The 20,025-nt window shown below is 33.7% G+C and overlaps 2 protein-coding genes across 2 annotated transcripts; one reads left to right on the forward strand and one right to left on the reverse strand.

Annotated features, from left to right (window-relative positions):
- Window positions 1-461: 461 nt before the first annotated feature.
- LOC125840790 (uncharacterized) lies at window positions 462-1,073 on the forward strand. The gene has a single exon (XM_049519765.1). The coding sequence runs from the start codon at window positions 613-615 to the stop codon at window positions 841-843; it is 231 nt and encodes a 76-aa protein (XP_049375722.1). The 5' UTR covers window positions 462-612; the 3' UTR covers window positions 844-1,073.
- A 2,186-nt stretch (window positions 1,074-3,259) lies between these two features.
- Window positions 3,260-5,790, reverse strand: LOC125807083 (BTB/POZ domain-containing protein At1g55760). The gene is made up of 4 exons (XM_049486850.1): window positions 5,304-5,790; window positions 4,793-4,938; window positions 4,566-4,684; window positions 3,260-4,069 (listed from the first exon to the last, which is right to left on the reverse strand). The coding sequence occupies exons 1-4, from the start codon at window positions 5,420-5,422 to the stop codon at window positions 3,467-3,469; spliced, it is 987 nt and encodes a 328-aa protein (XP_049342807.1). The 5' UTR covers window positions 5,423-5,790; the 3' UTR covers window positions 3,260-3,466.
- Window positions 5,791-20,025: the final 14,235 nt, after the last annotated feature.

A 20,025-nucleotide genomic window follows, 5' to 3' on the forward strand; every position in this document is an offset into this window, starting at 1 on the left:
TCTATAACTTGATGACTGAAACTTATGATTCTAAACATTTCATAATACAAAACTTATAAAAAAATTCTCACTAAGAATAAAACTTATAACAGTATGATATATATAAAAAATTGCTCATATAATAAACACTCACATCTCAATTTTTTAGATTATAAATTTGAATGACTAACAGAGTAAAAAGGTAAAATATGATTATCTTTTTTGAAAAACTATATTAGTTGTAAATGGTATAAATATAAAACAGGTCATGTATAGTATAAAATATAAAACATGTTATGTTTTAAAAGCAAAGCAATAAAATTAAATTTAATTATTAGTATGTGTGTAGAATAAATTGCGGAGCAACAGTAGGATCGAGAAGATTTATCCAAATCTCTTAATATTACATAAATTAAGACGGAAAAAAAGAAAGAGAATATGTTTTTGGTGAGATAGGATTTATTACTTTAAAAAGCAGAAACGATGCGTAGAGTAACCGCTAGCAACGAGTAGAAGCCCAACACTCCTTTTCCTTCTCCAACAAATCAACTGCTCTCATCACTATATATAATACAAATTCATCCAATTGCAGTTTGCAGAACCCATAATTTTTTGCAGATCGAGGAAGAAAAGATGTGTTGCGGTGGTAGAATGTGCATGCTGTGTGTATGCTTAATAGCAATTGTGGTGGCGATTGGGTTTTTGTTCGGATTTGGAGTTTTCAAAAATGGATTTCATAAATTGAAGGATACTTTTCATCTCGCTGATAATTGTATCAATGCTGCTGCTTCTCACTGTTCTTCTTCAAGGCCCTTTCTAGGTTTTCCTCTTGCTAATTCCACTGCTCCTTCGCCATCGAATTAGATTCTGAATTTTCATTATGAATTTAGCATTATAGATCTGTTTATTCGTTTATATAATGGTGTAGTAGTTAATTTTGTGTAAAGCGCTCGTCATTATTGCTCTGTATTTTTACTTTGATGTTGAATTTAATTAGTTAATCCTGTTCTGTTTTAGATCCAAATTCATAATTCATTCTGTTTTTATGTTATATATTCATGACTAAATTCATACTATTTAATCAAAATTTGAGACCTTTTAATTTCTTTTTATCTTTTCGATACTCAATAAAAAGATATCCGCTCGAAAGGTATTCATGAAACTGCAAACTTTGTGATGGCTAAACATCCCTACCCCGACTAATTTCATGAATACCTAATGCTCTTTCGAGCAATCCCATGGATTTTCTTTTTATTCACCATTAGGTATTCATGAAACTGCAAAGTGTGATAGAAGGGGTTCACGTTTTTCACTTTACTGTTATCTGGATTTATTCGACCAACTTTTCTTTGGTCTTTTTGAGGAATTTAAAAATTAAATGCACTCTGCTTTAATTTGCTTTTTTAAGTACCTTTTTCTGTTATAAAAGAACCTAACTTTTTCCCCAAAAAAAAAAAACTATCCTAACAATTGTCGTGTCCAGAACTCTATATACGTATCTCAATTATTTTATCGGATAACTTTGTCCGCAAAAATTTTGACAAATAAGGACGTTACTCGAAATCTTTTTCTTTTTACTAAGATTTGAACCTGATCCTTTTACATTGTTGGTTATGGACATTTGTATGTACATTAACAATACAAAATCTAGTGATGGGTGGATAAGATACACAAGTACAATATACTCAAAATGTCAAGTACAATAATTCAATTTGTACTTTACATGACCTACAGAGAAACGAACCAACTAAAACGAAAAGAAAATATATCCATTAGATCTTTTTATGTTGGATATCAGATTGCACAGAAATTCCTTAATCTTCTGAACACAGAATCGAGATTTCAACTTTATGAGTTAGATGACCATTTTCAAGTGGTAATAAAAAGATGTTATTTGAGCAAAAGCTATGAGATCAAGCTGAACTTATATTGGTGTTTCTAGCTTCACCCCTGCCTCACACTCATATGTTAAGGACCATTTTGATAATTTTCTCGTGGCCTCAGTTCATCTTGATTGCAAAAGTAGCAATTATCTTTACTTATATGGCTAAGGATCAATTGATTACTTTTTGAAAACATTAGAGACTGTTCCTTTTACACATTAAGGCCCAAATAAAACCCAAGCCCATAATTTGCTGTCATCTTTCCCTTATCATTTAGTTTATTTTCCTTGGCCCAAATCAAAGAGAATGTTCCCATGATATTCTAGTAATATTCCGTCCATATTCTTTATCAAGTCTTGCTTTCATTTGTTGGTTGAAGTCCTAATAGAGGAGAGTTCAAAAATGATGGAAATTGATATCTTGTTGCATTAAAATCAAATTGGAGAGATCAATTCACCGGGCGCTCCAATTGTCAGCTCTCTTGTCATCATGTCACCAACTTCCTTGACCTTTCGACAATGGGCAGACATTCGTTAGCCCTCATAAAGCATAGAAAATCTTCTTTCGAGGTGAGAATCTCCCTACTCTGTTAAAGTATTCTTTTCCATAAAAAAGACTACTTGATTCATTTGACTTTAGAAAAATGTTATCCTCGTATCACATAACATGTTTTAAAATTAAGAAACATACTGAATACATAGACGACACCTTAAACTTGTTCGATTTTAGATAGCTAAACTAGGAATGGTACCTATTGAATACTCAAACGCCACAGAGACATGTCTAGGTATAGCTTTTACTGAAAAGTTAAACATATCACAAAGAAATTAAGTATGTGTGGTATTATATAAAAGGTTGCTTCACTGGAAGGTATGCCTTGATATTGACTGTTTACCTTCTGGCTAGGCAAAGGTACATTGCTTAGTTTGTTACATCATCTTCAACAAATCTTTCTTAAGTAATGAGTCACCATGATTCCTTAAATGTTAACTAACCTTTTCAAAACAAAAACAACAACTGAGGGCAGGGGAAGAAAATTATAAGGTGGAAAATTGAACTCCCACCATCGTTGGTGAAAGTTCAAGTAGTCAATCAGCTAAGCTACTGCGATTCCACAAATGCTAACTAACTCAATCATGAGTAAGGAAATAAGGTTATCAAATCCATAACAAAGCCATAGGCATGGACACTAGTGAAAGTTTTCATCTAGTATCTGAAATTCACTACTCGCTCCTTGAGAGGAGTTTTTTCATTTCCAAGAACCTGAAACCTCTGATTAAGGGTACAAGTATTTTATCTATTACATCACAATTCGATTCTTAACAAACAAGTACACATCACGTGTACTACACACATTTATGCAAATCTTTTCAACATGCTAATAATAATCATAAATATATCACAATGATATCGACGTTCATAAGCTCAATGGTAACATATGTTTCAGTAAAATCAAATTTATGTACAAGATTGAGTATACACAAACCAAAATATATTGCCCAGTAAACATATGTTTACACACTGATCTGGTAAGCAATACTGAATCAATCAAGCAGCAGGAACTTTGCCCTGTTCAATTTCTCCCCTTAAGCTCGAAAAATACATCAGAATCCTTTCCAAGCAGCAAGAACTTCGTGGAAGATTTCACCGATGATTTCTCTGTCTGCATATTGCAGAAATGCAGAGAAATCATCTCTTATATCGAATATTTTACCAAACCTCACGAGATACCTCATACAACAGGCCTTCAGGTTCGGCAGTTGATAAAGAGAAGCAGTTTGGAGCCTCTCAAGAACATTCTTCGCGTCAATATCTTCCATTAGACTTTCATGACATGCCTCCTTTAAATCTGAGAGGTCGTACTTATCAGCTGCTCGAAGCAAAGCCAGTCGATGGGTTAAAAATTCTTCATTTTGTATGTTCCCGTAAATGTAATTCAGAAAGCATTGGCAAGCTTCTATTGACATGTCGGAGATGTGTATAGCAGATAATTCTTTCTCTTTGAGGTCATGGGAGAACATGCTTCGGAAGACAGGTGACCTTGCAGCAAGAACTGCACGATGCGCTCCAATGCTTCCATCTGAAGCATTGATTATGATGTCCGTGTGAATGCTCTCAGACAACATTCGGCCAAGTGATGACAGAGCAGTTGCATTCGATTGCTTCTCGGTTAATCCTTCAGCCCAGATAGAGCACAGCTCCCCACTCTGCCAGTTCACAAAACACAAATGAACATGAATGAGGAACACTACGGTAATCTTCCACGCATAAGTTTCCCCATGGTTAGAGAAGTTTTGAAATGTAACATTAGAAACATCTCATCTGTTGAACAAACTTTATCCTTACTCGTGGAGCAGAACATCACGTTAGGCAGAACCAAGACATTGTGAGTTCGGAAAAGTATATCCAACTTTATCTATACTTGATTTTCGACATATATATAGTGTTAGACACCAAAACACTGGATTCTATGGAACCAGTGAACACATGGTTGGATCCTTCACTGAGATTAGATTTGACCGGGAAGAAATCTAATGCATCCAAATAAAAGAGTTTTGGCAGAAACGAACCATGATGCATCCAAAATTAAGTTTTTGTGTATCAAAAGAATCGTTTACGTCACTTTATTAAGGAAAACATGCTCCATATGAATATCTGAACATAGTAATAACTGAAAAAGACGAGGAAATGAGGAAACAGTACATTAGGCGTTGCAGTCTTCAGATCAAGGAATTCAACGTCAATGATGAACTTCCCGGTTAAGGGGATTTCAATAGGCCAAACAAAATCGTCGCTACTCTTGAGTTGCTTCTCTATAACTTCTACAAATGTCAAAAAAAGAAGACACCTTTAATCACAAAAACACAATTTTACATTACGATATCAACAAAAACATGTATAAAAGATTGATGAGTTTAAGACATTGGTACCAGGGTGAATCAAAGTCTTGCGATCTCCCAACGACGAGATTAATCTAATGATAAAAGATGCAATTGGAGGATTCTCTCTTGTGAAATTTGATATCTCTGGATATAATTTAATGGACAATGTCCTGTTCTTCTCCACAGCTAAATGCCTTCACAATCAAACAAAAATATTTTCAATCAACATAACGTACACTCCTCTAAAACTCAGAATTGTCACTACCATTCATTTACACTATCATAGTGAACTATCTCTCCTTTTCAATCAACTATCGAAAATAACCTTTCTATCTCTACGAGGTACTGGTAAGGTCTGTGTACACTCTATATCATTCCCAGACCCTACTTGTGGAATTACACTGTATATGTTATTGTTGTAGTAGCTCCACCTTCGTTCTCAGACTATAAAAACAGAGAACAGAGGCGGAGCTATAGGGTTCAGTCATTTTTGAATTCAATAAGCTGATCAGATGAAAAATAAACAAATTGGGTGGATTTTGAATATAAAAAAACTGACCAATTCCATTTTCCGATCTTGAAAGGATCTGATTTGCGATAAGTACATGAAGCCAAATTGTCGATTCGCCATTGAGCAAGACGAGAAGTAGTATCAACACGATAAGCAGAATCACTCATCTTAGAAAACACAAGCGCCGCCGTGATTTCATGGATACAATCGAATAAACCTTCCAACAATAAATCTCCGTGCTTTCCCAGCTTTGCTTTTTTTCTCTATATTCCTCATACACAAATCAATTTTTAATGCTTCTACTTCCACTGTAAATAGGTTTTTTTTTTTAGTTAGCTATTTTAAGGGTTTTTTCTTCTTGTGGGTATGGCCCCAATTGTGTAAAGATTTTGGACACGCAAGAGGGTCTCTTGATATTGCTTTACGCCATTGATAGTGAAGTTTTGCAGAGAGGTTTTGGTTTTGAGAAAAAATTGGGAGACAAAGAAAGGATTTTTATTCTTTTTTTTTGGGTGATTTGTTTGGCTTACACTACACTTCAGGGATGATTGTTACTTTGTTTATATAATAGTAGCATTGTTCCGCGCGGATTAAATTATTTTGAGATTATAATTTTTCAAATTTAAGATTTTATTTGATTTGTGGACTAAATTATTTTGAAATTATAATTTTTCAAATTTAATGAGATGAAATGATATGTTCAAATTAAATTTGAGTTTGTAGTATTTTTGGTCATGTGTAAATCCTTAGGAAAGTAAACAGAATGTTTAATTTTTGGTTCTTTCAAGCAAAGTATCTTTGCTTTTGTTTGCAATATTTCTAACTCCATCCACTAATTTTTAATTCTTTTATTCCTTTTCTTTTGTGGAACATTTTTTTCAATTTTTATTGCTACATTCTTTCTCTTAATTAATTATCAATTTAGCGGAATAGATGAGATTCTTTCACTCTCATTTTATTATGAAAACGGATGTTTGAATCTAATTTAATATAAGAAATTAATTTAAGAGATGATTATTATTAAAACCATATAAAAAATCGCACACATGCATATGCTTGATAATTGAAGTTGAACGATATATAATTGGATATATTTGATTCCAACTTTTGATACCATGTTAGATAGATGAACATTAGAATTTAGGAATGAAATTCTTACTAGTGAGACGTTTTAAGTCTCTAATAGGTTATACACGATACGAGTTTGAATTAATTGGATGAATAGTGGGTAGGTGGTAGTTAGATCAATGTAACTATGGCCCATGCAACAGTTATGCCAAATGTCACGTAGAGTAGCACTATATTTTCATAATATTTAGCTCTAAATACGTTTCAATTAAAAAGAATATATATTCTTCAACTATTACGATTATAATATAAACTACAAGTCAAAATGTGTCTAGGAAAAAATCTTATTGTTGCACTTTATATTTAATAATCATCCAAATATTCAGGTTGATTTTAATAAACAATAATTAAACATGGTATGTATTGTCTTTATTATTTGTTTGAATAATGATCACAAAATCTCAACTTATTATAATTGATTAATCAGATATTTGGTTCACTATGGTTTCTTTTTCTTTTCAAAACATCACCATCTCATTAAAATATTGAAGAAAATTTGCGGACGTCTTTAGTATAATTTTTTATTCATTAATTTAATAAAATTTAAGAATTGCAAAAATATAAACGTTAAGTTTCTCGAGTCAAATAAAGAAGAGTTACCACAAGTTAACGAATAGTTAATTGTATAACTATGATTGATTATGCCTTCTAAATACTTAAAATAAAATGAAACAAATTTAGAGAAATTTATGTAAATTATAGTGTTTTGGGAAGGTAAAAAAGCACGAATCTTATTTCTACAAAGGTTATTTTTATTGATCTTTGACAATCCTCCTTTTTTATTTAAATTTGAGACCGAAATATAATCGAGTTCACAAAGAGAGTTAATTGAGTAAAATTTGTAAATCGAATTAATATAGTCAAAACAAATTAAAGCATTCGTCATCTTCCTTAGTCAATTTACCGTACCTTAATTTAAAATCAAAGTTGAATTTTTCACAAAGAAGTAGTTGAAAAACTTAGAACATTTGGTGCATTAAAAGTGACACTTTAATTTTTCTTCAAATATATACTATACTTTTAAAAAATAAATATATTATTATAAAGTTTAATTATTATTCACTACTATGATTTTTCATCTCAAATGACCTCCAAAGCATACAATCAATTGTATTAAAATTCATTTTTTAAATATATTTTTTCTTAACATTTAAAATATCTTTTATGGTCCCCGTAATGTCTGGAAAGAAAGAAACAAATTTTTAACGTAGAATAGAAGTAGTGACACGTAAACCCATGTAGGTATGTGTATTTGGTATTCTCATTAATCAACACATACATATTTCTTTATTTTGTTTTCCGGAGGTTTGATATTCACGTTGAAGCTTTGATTAATTTAAATTCATGTTATATAAAATTTATATATGTCTAATTTTGATAAATAGAGTTATCTAATATTTGTTACGTTACTAATGGTATTAAACTTTACCCGATGACCTAAGAAAAAACCAGTCTTACCTTTGAATTTATTCTCTGATATCTATTAAGGTGATAAATATCCTGTGAAATTAATCAAGGTGTACGTAAGTGCCTAGACTGATCATATAAAAAAAGTACCTATATTTTTTTAAATTAAGATTTAATTTTTGCTGATCAATTTTGATTATATATCAATCTAACTTTAAAATGAATTGGTTTTGACGATCATGTATATTGAGTTAATAAATACTAGTACAAATTATTAACACACTCAATTTAATTAGACGGTTCATAGGGGAAGTGGACTCCAATCATACTTCACTGTTTTTTAACATCCAACTTGTAATATATTGGACTAAAATATAGTATATATTTTAGAGAGTAGCGTATCATATATCTACTTAACTCTGGATCTTTGCTATTAAGGATAGTGATGAAATGAATAAAATTCTTTTTATCTTTAATCAAATTTCAAATTCAAATTCGGAGAGAAATTCTAATGAAAAATACTTTTTTTTAATGAACTTTATGCGATATGAATCTAAATAAATTAATACTCAAAACAAAATTTAATATCAAGATTAATGATGCAAAAGCAAAATATGAGGTGGGGGCAATGATCAAAAGGATCTTTTTCATTAGAATCTTACAAGCAATCTTTTAATTGGAAGAGAAATGGCAACTTGACAAGAAAGGTATCTATTTTGTGTTGTGTGGGGGCAATATAATGCATCTTTTTATTAGAATCTTGCAAGCAATATCTTTATTTATCTCATCTTTCACTTATTTTCCATCGTCAAGTCTTTGTTTATAGTAATACAGTTTAAGACAACTTGTATCAAAGGTTTAGATATACTCATTGATTTTAATTCGAATGATATATAAAGTTTAAATAAGAGGTTATAATAATTCTAAGTCACACGTAACTCTTGATTCTGAATTTATTTGTATCAATCGATCTTTCTACTAGTTGAAAGTATGATGTAATATATAGTTGATTTGTAAGTCATTTTTTGCTACACGAACTTGTTTCTCTTATATTGAAATTCATCGATCGTTGAGAATTCAATAAGTTTTCTCCTAGTGTCAACTATTGCATTCATAAAAAGTATATGCCGACATTATTTATAAAGAGATAATTTCTATCTTTAAATAACATAAATATATCATTGATTAATTTTATTTGATGATGAACTAGCGATGAATTATCATATACTTATATTAGTTATTATTTATTTACCAACAGACTAGCAATAAATTTTAATTTTTTAGCAAATATTAGAGTTAATGTTGTATCGAATAGATTTTCAGTAACATGGGATATTGGGGTTAATTATTAGATTAAAATCATAGTGACTTACACTGTTTTGATTCAACCAGAAATATATAGGAATTTGTGGTGAGGGGTGGGGGGGGGGGGAGGGGAGGGGGTGGACTAGACTTAATTTTCCATATCAATTAAATATTTTAATTGTTTTTTATCGTGACTTCTTCACTTTTGAGTTATTATTTCTTTTCTCAAACTCCTTTGATATTCTTGTTCTTAAGATGAGGATCTATCAAAAATAATCTCTCTACTTTTCAAAATATGGATTAAGTCGGCTACACACTATCTTCTATAGACCTCATATGTGGAATTACATTGAATATGCTATTATATATAATTAAATATTGTAATTAGTTATAATCAAGTTGATATTAGTTGGTTGTTCAACAACAAAAATACAGATAAGATAAATATAAAATTTTCCATCACTTGTACTCTAATTAATACAGGAGGAAAAAAGTCCAATATGTCTGCTCATTGGTTGTTGTAGAATATCAACAAACAAATAGTTTTTTTTTAATAAAAAAATTGTGGTCATAATTAATTTAATTACATCATGGAACTAGGATAATTTTAGCTAGTTAGTGTTGATGCTTATATAGGTTTAATGAGTTCTTCATGGTGTATTTCATAATTTGGGCCACTTTTATTTTGGTCAATCTCATAGCCTTGATTGGAAGGTAGATATTGAATACAAGAAAATTAGTGGATACTTAGTCCAAGGATGTTAATAGAGTTGAGTAATCAATGTTAAATTCTAATTAGTGGATACTAATTAGTCCAAAAATATACTGTTGATCATTGATTATTTGTCCACTATGATCCAAGTATCAAGTCTAGCGCCATCATAACATGGCTAGTTTTTATTTGCTTAAAAATTCTGTTAAGTTTCAATGATAGCAACTGATAACTAATGACTTTTGATTTTGGTTCCTATTAATGTCCTATGAGCTATGAAGTCCATTTGTAGTAGGAATGGTACTTGAAAATTCAAGAGTTGTTTGTATACTATGGATTGGTTCATGTGTTTGACATACAGTAAGGATTATGGTGGAATTATAGATAAGTAGTTTTTCATTCATAATCAGCGTTTTCAGATTTGAGTCTTGTTGAATACAAAGGCAATTGTCCAATAGAGGATTAATGTGGTGGCTGGATATAATTCGTCCACCCTTAGCTTGAGATCTTGATTCGAGCGTTGAATATGAAAAAAAATTCTTGTTAAAGAGCGTTATCTCCTTAAATGAATTTTAAGTAACGTGAATTTGAAATAATAAGTGGAAAACAAACTGTATCCTATTTAATCTCATTTATTTCCACATGAAAGCACAAAATCCTATTCAGTGTTTTGACTTTGTATATAAATAACATAGTCATGTAGAGACACTTGTTCAAAAAATTTGGTAGTTGCGCTACAATTTCTCTCTTCTTTTGAGTTAATTATGGTAATACATTTGTTGGTTTTATTTGCCCTGAATTTCTTATCATAAATAGATTTTCCTTTTCGGAAAAGGTTTTGGATTGGCTAGTCCTTTTCTTGTAGGAAAAGGTTTAGGACTCTATAAATAGAAGTTTGTTCCTTCTAACTTAATCAACATTCACAATGTAGTCCTAGGGTTTTGAGAGTTGTGGTTATGGAGGAGAATTTTGTGTACCTCCTTGTATTCCGAGTGAATTGGTTGAGGTTGTTTCTCTCTATATTTTGTACTCTCATATTTATAGTGGATTGCTCATCTCCTTTGTGGACGTAGGTCGATTGACCGAACCATGTTAAATCTGTCTCTTTTGGTGTGCTTCTCATTTGTCTTCTTACTCGTGGTTTTTCGAGGTTTGCTTTACTAGCTTTCGCATTACACCTGCTTATTTCGGTCTTAACAAGTTGTATCAGAGGCATGGTTCAATGATGGAACTAGGTTATAGATGGGTGTTCATCTTGGCGGCTGTAGTTCTAGCCGCAACCTTTTTGACAGTAATGAAGATCTAGAGTGAACAAACTTTAAATAACAAGTAACTGGGAGTTTTGATTGCAAATACGAAGCCAAGAAATTACAAACAAGAGACTACTGCAAAATTATAAGAAGGGAGATGAGGGCAGGGACAGAGAGATAATGGAGAGGAGAGAGAGTGCTACAACATATCAATTCTGATACCCGTACTCCGCCTAGGCCTGTCTATTATAATAATAATATTCCTTTAAGAACCTATCAACTATTGACACTTGTGTTTCCTTCAGGTTGCCAAACATATTCTTCAAAAAGCTTATTGGGCTGTCTCACCCTTTTGCTTCTGCGTAGCTGACTTTCGAGCCCAAAATCTTCAACGAGATCACTTGGCCCAACTATTTCACTGTCCAGTATTGGGTTCACAACATTACTCCCCCTTGAAAAGAGAACCTTGTCGTCAAGGTTTGGTGTAGCGAAATCATGGAGTTTCAAAGGAGTAATTTGTTGATCAGGCTGTCCCTTACAACGCTTGAGCAGGGAGATGTGAAAAACATGATGAATTCTAGCCTCCTCTGGTAGTTGAAGCTTATATGCAACTGCCCCCACTCGCTTGATAGTTTTATAAGGCCCAAAGTATTTTCTACTTAGTTTGTGTTAATGGGAACCTCTCACAGATTGTTGCTTATATGGTTGTAACTTGACAAACACCCAATCACCCTCATTGAATTGATCATCAGTTCGCCGTTTATCTATAGAATCTTTCATACGATTTTGTGCCTTGGCTAGATTAAACTTCAAGAGACTCAAAACCTCATCACGACGCATCATATACTTGTCAATCAAATCGTTAGAAGTACTACCCAACACATACCTGGTTATGTTAGGAGGCTCCCTCCCGTATAACGCTTGGAAGGGTGTCATACCAGCAGATGTTTGGTAGGCTATATTGTACCAAAACTCTGCCCAAGGTAGCATAGGTACCCATTCATGGGGACTGTCAGCAACAAAACATCTCAAGTATTGCTCGACACATTTGTTCAAAGCTTCAGACTGCCCGTCCGTCTGCGGATGATATGCTGTGCTCATGGCCAAAATAGTTCCCTGCAAGCGATTGATCTCTTGCCAAAAAGTATGCAAGAAATGGGGATCACGATCTGTTACAATTGTTCGAGGAGGACCATGTAATTTGATGATATGAATGACAAAATCTTGTGCCACAGTATGGGCGGAAAAAGTAGATGGAAGAGGAATAAAGTGACCGTATTTGGACAACCTATCCACCACTGTCATGATTGTCGCCTTCCCTTTTGAGCTAGGTAACCAAGTAATGAAATCCATAGCTATTTCCTCAAAAACCATATCTGGGATCGGCAATGGTTGTAAGAGGCCTGCGGGTAATCGATTACTATCCTTGGAGCGCTGGCAAGTCTGGCATGACGCAATATAAACCTTAACATCGTTGCGCATCGCTGGCCAATAGAAATTGGAAGACAATCTATGAAAAGTGCGAGCAACCCCAGCATGCCCCCCTATCTTCGAATCGTGGAACTCTTGAAGTAGAAATTGCTTCAAGGGCGAGTCCCGTGGTAGTACCAAATGACCCTTAAAAAAAAAAAGTCCTTGGCGAAAAGTATAGTCCGCATAGGCCATGTGATTGTCTGCCAGCCCTTGCTGAATCTCAAGCAATTCTGGATGGGTCTTATTTGTTTCTATCAGCTCTGAAATCCATTCAAATGTGCGCTCGGAGATAGCAAAAAATACGCCTCTATCTGGAGGTCTGGACAAAGCATCTGCAGCCTTGTTCTGCTTCCCTGGTCTATAAACAATGGAAAAATCATACCCAACCAACTTGCCTAACCATTTTTGTTGTTCTGGAGTTGAATCACTTGGTTTGTGAGGTTCTTGAGGGATTGCTGGTTAGTAAAGATAGTGAATCTGCGCCCTAACAAATATTGCCTTCATTTTGCCACTGCTTGTGTAATGGCATACATCTCTCTGTGATATGTTGAGGCCTTTTGCATCCTAGGGCATAGCTTTTAGCTATAAAAAGCAATTGGATGTCTTCTTTGTGAGAGGATTGGTCCAATGCCCACACCTGAGGCATCTGTCTCCAGGTGAAAATCCTCGTCGAAATTAGGCAATGCCAGGACATGTGTGGAACTAAGACGACATTTTAGCTCCTCAAAAGCCTGTTGTGCCTGGTTTGTCCATTGAAAACCATCATTTTTCAACAAGTCAGAAAGGGGACTAGCAATAGTAGCAAATTGTCTGATGAAACGTCGATAGTAGCCCGCGAGGCCTAAGAAACTACGAACCTCCTTAATTGACTTTGGAGTGGCCCATTGTTGGATGACATCAATCTTAGAAGGATCCACCGCAAGTCCGGTTGATGTAATGATGTGGCCAAGATAATCAACCTTACTCTGCCCAAAATGGCATTTGTTGCGCTTAGCAACCAACTGGTGATGTTTGAGCAATTTTAGCACCAACTCTAAATGCTCCAAATGCAAGGTCCCTGTAGAGCTATAAATCAGAATATCATCAAAGAACACGAGGACAAACTTACGAAGGTATGGCCTAAAGATGTCATTCATGGTAGCTTGGAAAGTGGACGGAGCATTCGACAATCCAAATGGCATGACTAAGAACTCGTAGTGGCCATCATGAGTTCGAAAGGCAGTTTTGGGAATGTCGGTTGGACGAACTCGAATCTGATGATAGCCTGCTAATAAGTCCAGTTTAGAAAAAAATTGAGCACCATGCAACTCATCAAAGAGTTCATCCATAGAAGGAATTGGAAATCTGTCCCGCACAGTGATGGCGTTCAAGGCCCTGTAATCAACACAAAAACGCCAAGAACCATCTTTCTTTTTAACCAATAAAACGGGAGACGAGAACGGGCTTGTGCTAGACTGAATAACTCCATCTTGTAACATTTCAGAAACCAACTGTTCCATGATTTGTTTCTGAAAGTGTGGATAGCGATATGGTTTGACATTAACAGGGCCGGCCTGTGGTTGGAGATGTATTGCATGATCAGAGTCTCGAGCGGGTGGAAGCCCTTGAGGTTTGTTGAAAACCCCAGAATACGATTCCAACAAGGCTTCTAAGTCTGGGGGTGTAGCATCAGTAATTGCGGCATCATCATGAACCATGAATAGACAAAAACATGCCGCCACGGCATCAGTAGTGTGGTAACGACGTAACATTTGTAACTGAGCTGGTTGCAATTCATCAGGTGGATCACCCACCCACTTAACTTGCTTGCCATCCAAATAAAATTCCATCTGACGGGTGGAATGGTCAGTAAGCACTGGACCTAAGGTGGCCAGCCATGAACCCCCGAAAACAACATCCGCTTCATGAAAGGCCAAAACATACAAATCCATCAAGAGGTCTGTCCCTTGAATTGAAATTGGTACATCCTGAACCACACCCTCACACCGGAGACGTTGACCATTACCCACGACAACTGAGAAATTGGTTGTAGGAGAAACTACAAAATTCAAAAATTTTGCCATCCGAGGTTGAATAAAATTATGGGTACTTTCGCCGTCCACCAATACGACAATAGGTGACCTGCGAACATGCCCCTTGAAACGCAGAATAGTTGGGGAGTGACCACCCGACAAAGCATGATAAGATATTGTAGAGTGAGCCTGCACTTCTAAGGCCTGTAACTCCTCTGCTAGCATTTCATTAGAGGTGAGTTGCTCTATTGCAGACAAAAGGGCGTCCGGATCATCTTCAAGAAGGAGTATTCGGGGAAGAGTTTTGCACCTATGATTTGTTGTATATTTCTCATCGCAATAATAACACAACCCCTTTTCTCGACGTTGTTGCATCTCCGTCGGCGAGAGCCGCTTGATTGGAACGCGTGACAAAGCATTGGGGGTATTTCGTGCAAGAACAAAAGATCTGGATTGTGGTGTTGGAAGCAAGGGTTGGGTCTTAGCAAGGGCATGAGTCATGGGCCCTCTCTCTAACTGAAGGCGTTGCTCATGGGTTTGGGCTAACGAGATGGCTTCATCAAGAGATGTGGGCTTGTGGACCAATACATTTGTCTTAATATCCTGACGGAGCCCAGATAAAAACAATTTGACCATCAGAGGGTCGGAAATGTCCTCTGTCTCATTAGCTAGGGATTCAAACCGTGCCTGATAATCTGCAACGGTGGAGAAATGTTTGAGCTTGGCAAGGCGACCCTCGGGATCTTCCAACTCTTTCTTGCGAAATCGAAGGACTAACTTAGTAGCAAAATGAGACCAATCAATCAACTGTTTATTTCGAAAGAGCCATCGATACCATTCAAGGGCTTCCCCTTCTAGATAGAAGGAAGCTAAAGATAGTTGATGTTCTGGTAGAATAGAGTAGAAATCGAAATACCTTTCAACCTGAAAAATCCAAGCAGCGGGCTGGTCCCCGGAGAACCGACTCAACTCCACCGAAGCCGGTTTGTGCCGGAGTGCGATGGGCGCACCACCATAAGGGTTTGCCGTCAGAGCAACATCGGTTGATTTTGAACGAGAGGTTTCCGTTCCGGAACCTTTCAACTGTGAACCAATTGAGGCGACCTGAGAGAGGACCTCCTGCATCAGTTTGTGTTGGTTATCGAAAACGAAACGGAGCTCCGACATCTCCTTAACCATGCATGTTTGAGTGTCTTCGAGTTGCTGGAGTCTAGTATCCACCATTGGAATACAACAATGAAAGCACCAATGGAGTGAACAAACTTTAACTAACAAGTAACTGGGAGTTTTGATTGCAAATACGAAGCCAAGAAATTACAAACAAGAGACTACTGCAAAATTATAAGAAGGGATATGAGGACAGGGATACAGAGAGATAATGGAGAGGAGAGAGAGTGCTACAACATATCAATTCTAATACCCGTACTCCGCCTAGGCCTGTCTATTATAATAATAATATTCCTCTAAGAACCTATCAACTATTGACACTTGTGTTTCCTCCAGGTTGCCAAACATATTCTTCAAAAAGCTTGTTGGGCTGTCTCACCCTTTTGCTTCTGCGTAGCTGACTTTCGAGCCCAAAATCTTCAACGAGATCACTTGGCCCAACTATTTCACTGTCCAGTATTGGGTTCACAACAAGATCTTTGTTGGAGAAATTGTTTCAGAAAGGTTCTCTGTGTCGAGACGTAGATTTGATAGAGGAGATTATGGAGAAGAGATGCAAGATCCTAAAGATTATGTGAAGAAGGTGGACAAATTTATTTTGTCAGAAATTCAGACCAAGGGGGAGATTTGTTGGGGTTATTTGCCCTGATTTCTTACCATAAATAAGTTTTCCTTTTAGGAAAAGGCTTTAATATTTTGACTAGTCCTTTTCTTGTAGGAAAGGTTTTAGGACTCCATAAATATAGGTTTGTTCCTTCTAACTTAATCAGCATTCACAATGTAGTCTTAAGGGCTTTGAGAGTTTTGGTTAGGGGGAGAATTTGTGGGTCACAAGTTTGATACGTTATCACTTGTGTGAACCTCCCATGTATTCCGAGTGAATTGGTTGAAGTTATTTCTCTCTATATTTTGTACTCTCATGTTTATATAGTGGATTGCTCGTCTCCTTTGTGGACGTAGGTCGATTGACCGAACCATGTTAAATCTTTATGTCTTTGTATATTTCTCGTTTGTCTTCTTACTCATGGTCTTTCGAGGTTTGTTTTGCTAGCTTCCGCGTTACACCTGCTTATTTCGGTCCTAACACATATCATGATACGTATTATTCGTTTTGGTCTAACAAACTTTTACGAATTTGTGTTTTGGACTGCATGATAATCAAAATTGGAAGTTTTTAATCTTAACCATGTGAACTTGTTCTCTACGTTAGTATGTAATATTATATTACATTTTTATTTCCCCTTCCTTGTTCGATTCAAAATTTGTTTCAAGTGTCATATGCATATGCACCCCTTTTCTAAAGCTTTCTTGTGTAGAAGTCTGTCATTTTTTCTTTCTTTGATCCGCTCATTATATTTATGATATCGATCCTCAATTATGATATATATCACGTCCAATATAACTTAACATAGAATTATAATTTAATTTCACGGATGAAATCTAAAAAGGATGGTTATATACAGATCTTACCCTTCCTTTTCTGTGGTATAAAGACTGTTTCAAATAAACTTTCGAGTTCCAACTCAGGAAAATAATTTTCTAGAACAACTTTAAAAAAATGTTATAATAAAAAGTTGTGATGAAAATAATGACCAACGAAACAACAAAGCTCATCGTGAAGTCAAATTGCTGTAGGGTAGACAAGAATTGAGAAACACCAAGTGTCCACTCTACTGTTCATGACATTAAATTTTAGTTGAAGGGGGATAACAAGAAAATCAAGATACTATTCCAAGTAATCAATTAGTACATGTGGACAAGACAATTACCCACATTTTATGCTAATGTTTTGACATATTACACCACAAATAATGTTATTATAAGTAGTACACTTTGTATATACAAAGATTTGCAAGAAAATATCGTGAGATGTCAAATTTTAATCTTCAATCGTTGAGGTTTGAATTTGAACAAGTCAAGCATAATTATTACGATAGTCTAAACTTCAGCCCAAAAATATGGAGTTGAGAACTGACCAAACCTAAATTCGTATCTCGAACAAAATTCATCTAATTCAAATTTTTAGTATGATTGAAACTCAAATTTTAAAACTATATCCATGGCAAATTAATATGTAAATCGAATTTCATCGTATTTTACGTGATATTATTTGGGCCTCTAAGAAACTTACAAAAGCCCATATTATTGGGCTACATTTTATTTCATTTGGACCAGCCCATGTATTTCAATGTTCTTTAAGCCTGCATTTTGTCTATAGGGTGTCATGCTATGCCATTTTGTCCATTTGAGGAATTGACACAGACATACAACTATTATATATAGTTGGCAATATATGGTCCAAATTAATTAGCAATTAATAGCCTAAAATAAAATTAGCACGTATTAGCCTAAAAGAAATAAAATCAACTTTTTATAGTTTTTTTCTTTTAATCATGTGCAACCAACCCGCATTAATTAAGGAGATGTGGGATTGTTTTTTCTTCCTTTGTTTTTAACTCCTATAATTAAGGAAGTTAGCTTTTCAATTTCTTTAAATTCTCAAAATCAACTTTATTTAACTGTCTATTTAAAAAAAATATATTAACGCAATTTACAGAAACATAAAGATATAATTGTAATTTTATGAATTTTTTTTACCAATCAACAATACTTAGTTTATTTGAAAACTGATTGCCTACTTTTAAGAAGTGAAATATATATATTTATTAATTAACCCATTAAAAAAAGGTTACACCAACTTTTAAGGAATGAATTTTTTAAAAATTCTTTAAATAACTTATTAAAAGATTGTGACTATTTTTAAAGTAAGAAAATGTATTATTACTGCTCTAATGTGTATTAATTATCACATAATCGATAATAATTAATCATATAATATTAAATGACATTTTATTAGAAACTGTAATAATACATATGCATAAATTATGCAATAATTAAAGTTGTGATTACATAATGTATACATAAAAAAAATATGTATTCACAAAAAAATATTCATAAAAATAGACGTGTAAATTTTATTGATGTATACAGTAATTGTAGCATGTATACATAAACTTTATATTGTATACATAAGAACATTACCATCAATTATACGTAGTAGTTATTACTATAATGAATACAAGAATGAGATTAATATGATACATATATAAATTTTATTCATTAATTGTGCATGTGATTTTGTTTATGTATATGGTAACTGCACTATGTATACATTAGTTCGTATTCATCGTGTATTCAGTGATTTGTATTCACATAATAAACTTGTATACTTTAATTTAAATTGAGATTGGAATTCATTGGTATACATTGGGTTGTATTTATCAAAATCAACATTCTGATTTTTTACGAAGATCTAATGAGAATCTTTCTTACCCATGAAATTGAGAACAAAAATTTCAAAAAACTATTACTTGAATTCTCGCCAAAAAAAGTTATAAAAACTTTAGTTCCACAAATCACGAAATTTCAAAATTAATGGGGCAAGAATGCTACATAATTATATATTAAAAGAAATTATTGGAAGGATCAATAGATAAACATACAGTTATATCTGATTTGCATAGACAGAGTTAATTAAGGAGAATAAGAGAAAATTTAGAAGAGAAGCAAATATACATATGAAAAGGATTTTAGAAAGAAAACAAAAGAAGGTTGAATAACCTAAATTTTCGCAAAAACTTCAATTCTACAAATCATGAAATTCACAATTAATTTGACAAGAATAGGATTATATATAAAGATGATTTTTAGAAGTATCCAGGAAAAAACATATTGTTATATCTGATTTTCATAAACAGATTGAATTAAGGAGAAGAATTGAAAATTAGGAAGAGAATCAAATATACGTATGAAAAGAATTCTGGAAAGAGAAAAAGGAGACAAAAAAGAGAAGAACTCTATTTTAAAACTGTTGACAAAATAATAATAAAAAGAGATAAAATAGGAATAATAAAACAATAATTGTTTTTTCAAGAAAAAAAAGCAGCAATCAAACGTGTGTTTGAGAAAAATAAGGAGGACAAAAATACATTTTTAAAAAAGAAAAGAAAAATAACAATTCAATGCTAAATAAATAAAACAAAGTTTTTTTCTTGCTAAAAAATTAAAAATGAGCTATTTATTGCTAATTTAGTCTATAGGGTGTCATGCTATGCCATTTTGTCCATTTTGTGATCACCATTTATCATAGTTACTCATTTAGCTCACTGGTAAAGAAAAAAGATGATAATATAGAAGATTTTTTTTTAAAAAGGTCAAATTACACATTTAGCCAACTGGTTTAAAAAGAAAATCTCTAATTAACTAGCAATTTTAGTAACAATGATATAATTGTCTCTATATTATATATATCGAGT

Source organism: Solanum verrucosum, unplaced genomic scaffold (assembly GCF_900185275.1).
Source record: "Solanum verrucosum unplaced genomic scaffold, falcon-dt-bn FXZP01000277.1, whole genome shotgun sequence".
Classification (NCBI taxonomy): Eukaryota; Viridiplantae; Streptophyta; class Magnoliopsida; order Solanales; family Solanaceae; genus Solanum; species Solanum verrucosum.

Coding starts and splice junctions, on each gene's coding strand:
- LOC125840790 (XM_049519765.1), top strand. CDS start 613: ATGTGTTGCGGTGGTAGAATGTGCATGCTGTGTGTATGCTTAATAGCA.
- LOC125807083 (XM_049486850.1), bottom strand. CDS start 5,422: ATGAGTGATTCTGCTTATCGTGTTGATACTACTTCTCGTCTTGCTCAA. Junction 4,939..5,303: donor AAGATCGGAAAATGGAATTG/GTCAGTTTTTTT, acceptor TTGATTGTGAAG/GCATTTAGCTGTGGAGAAGA. Junction 4,685..4,792: donor CAAGACTTTGATTCACCCTG/GTACCAATGTCT, acceptor TGACATTTGTAG/AAGTTATAGAGAAGCAACTC.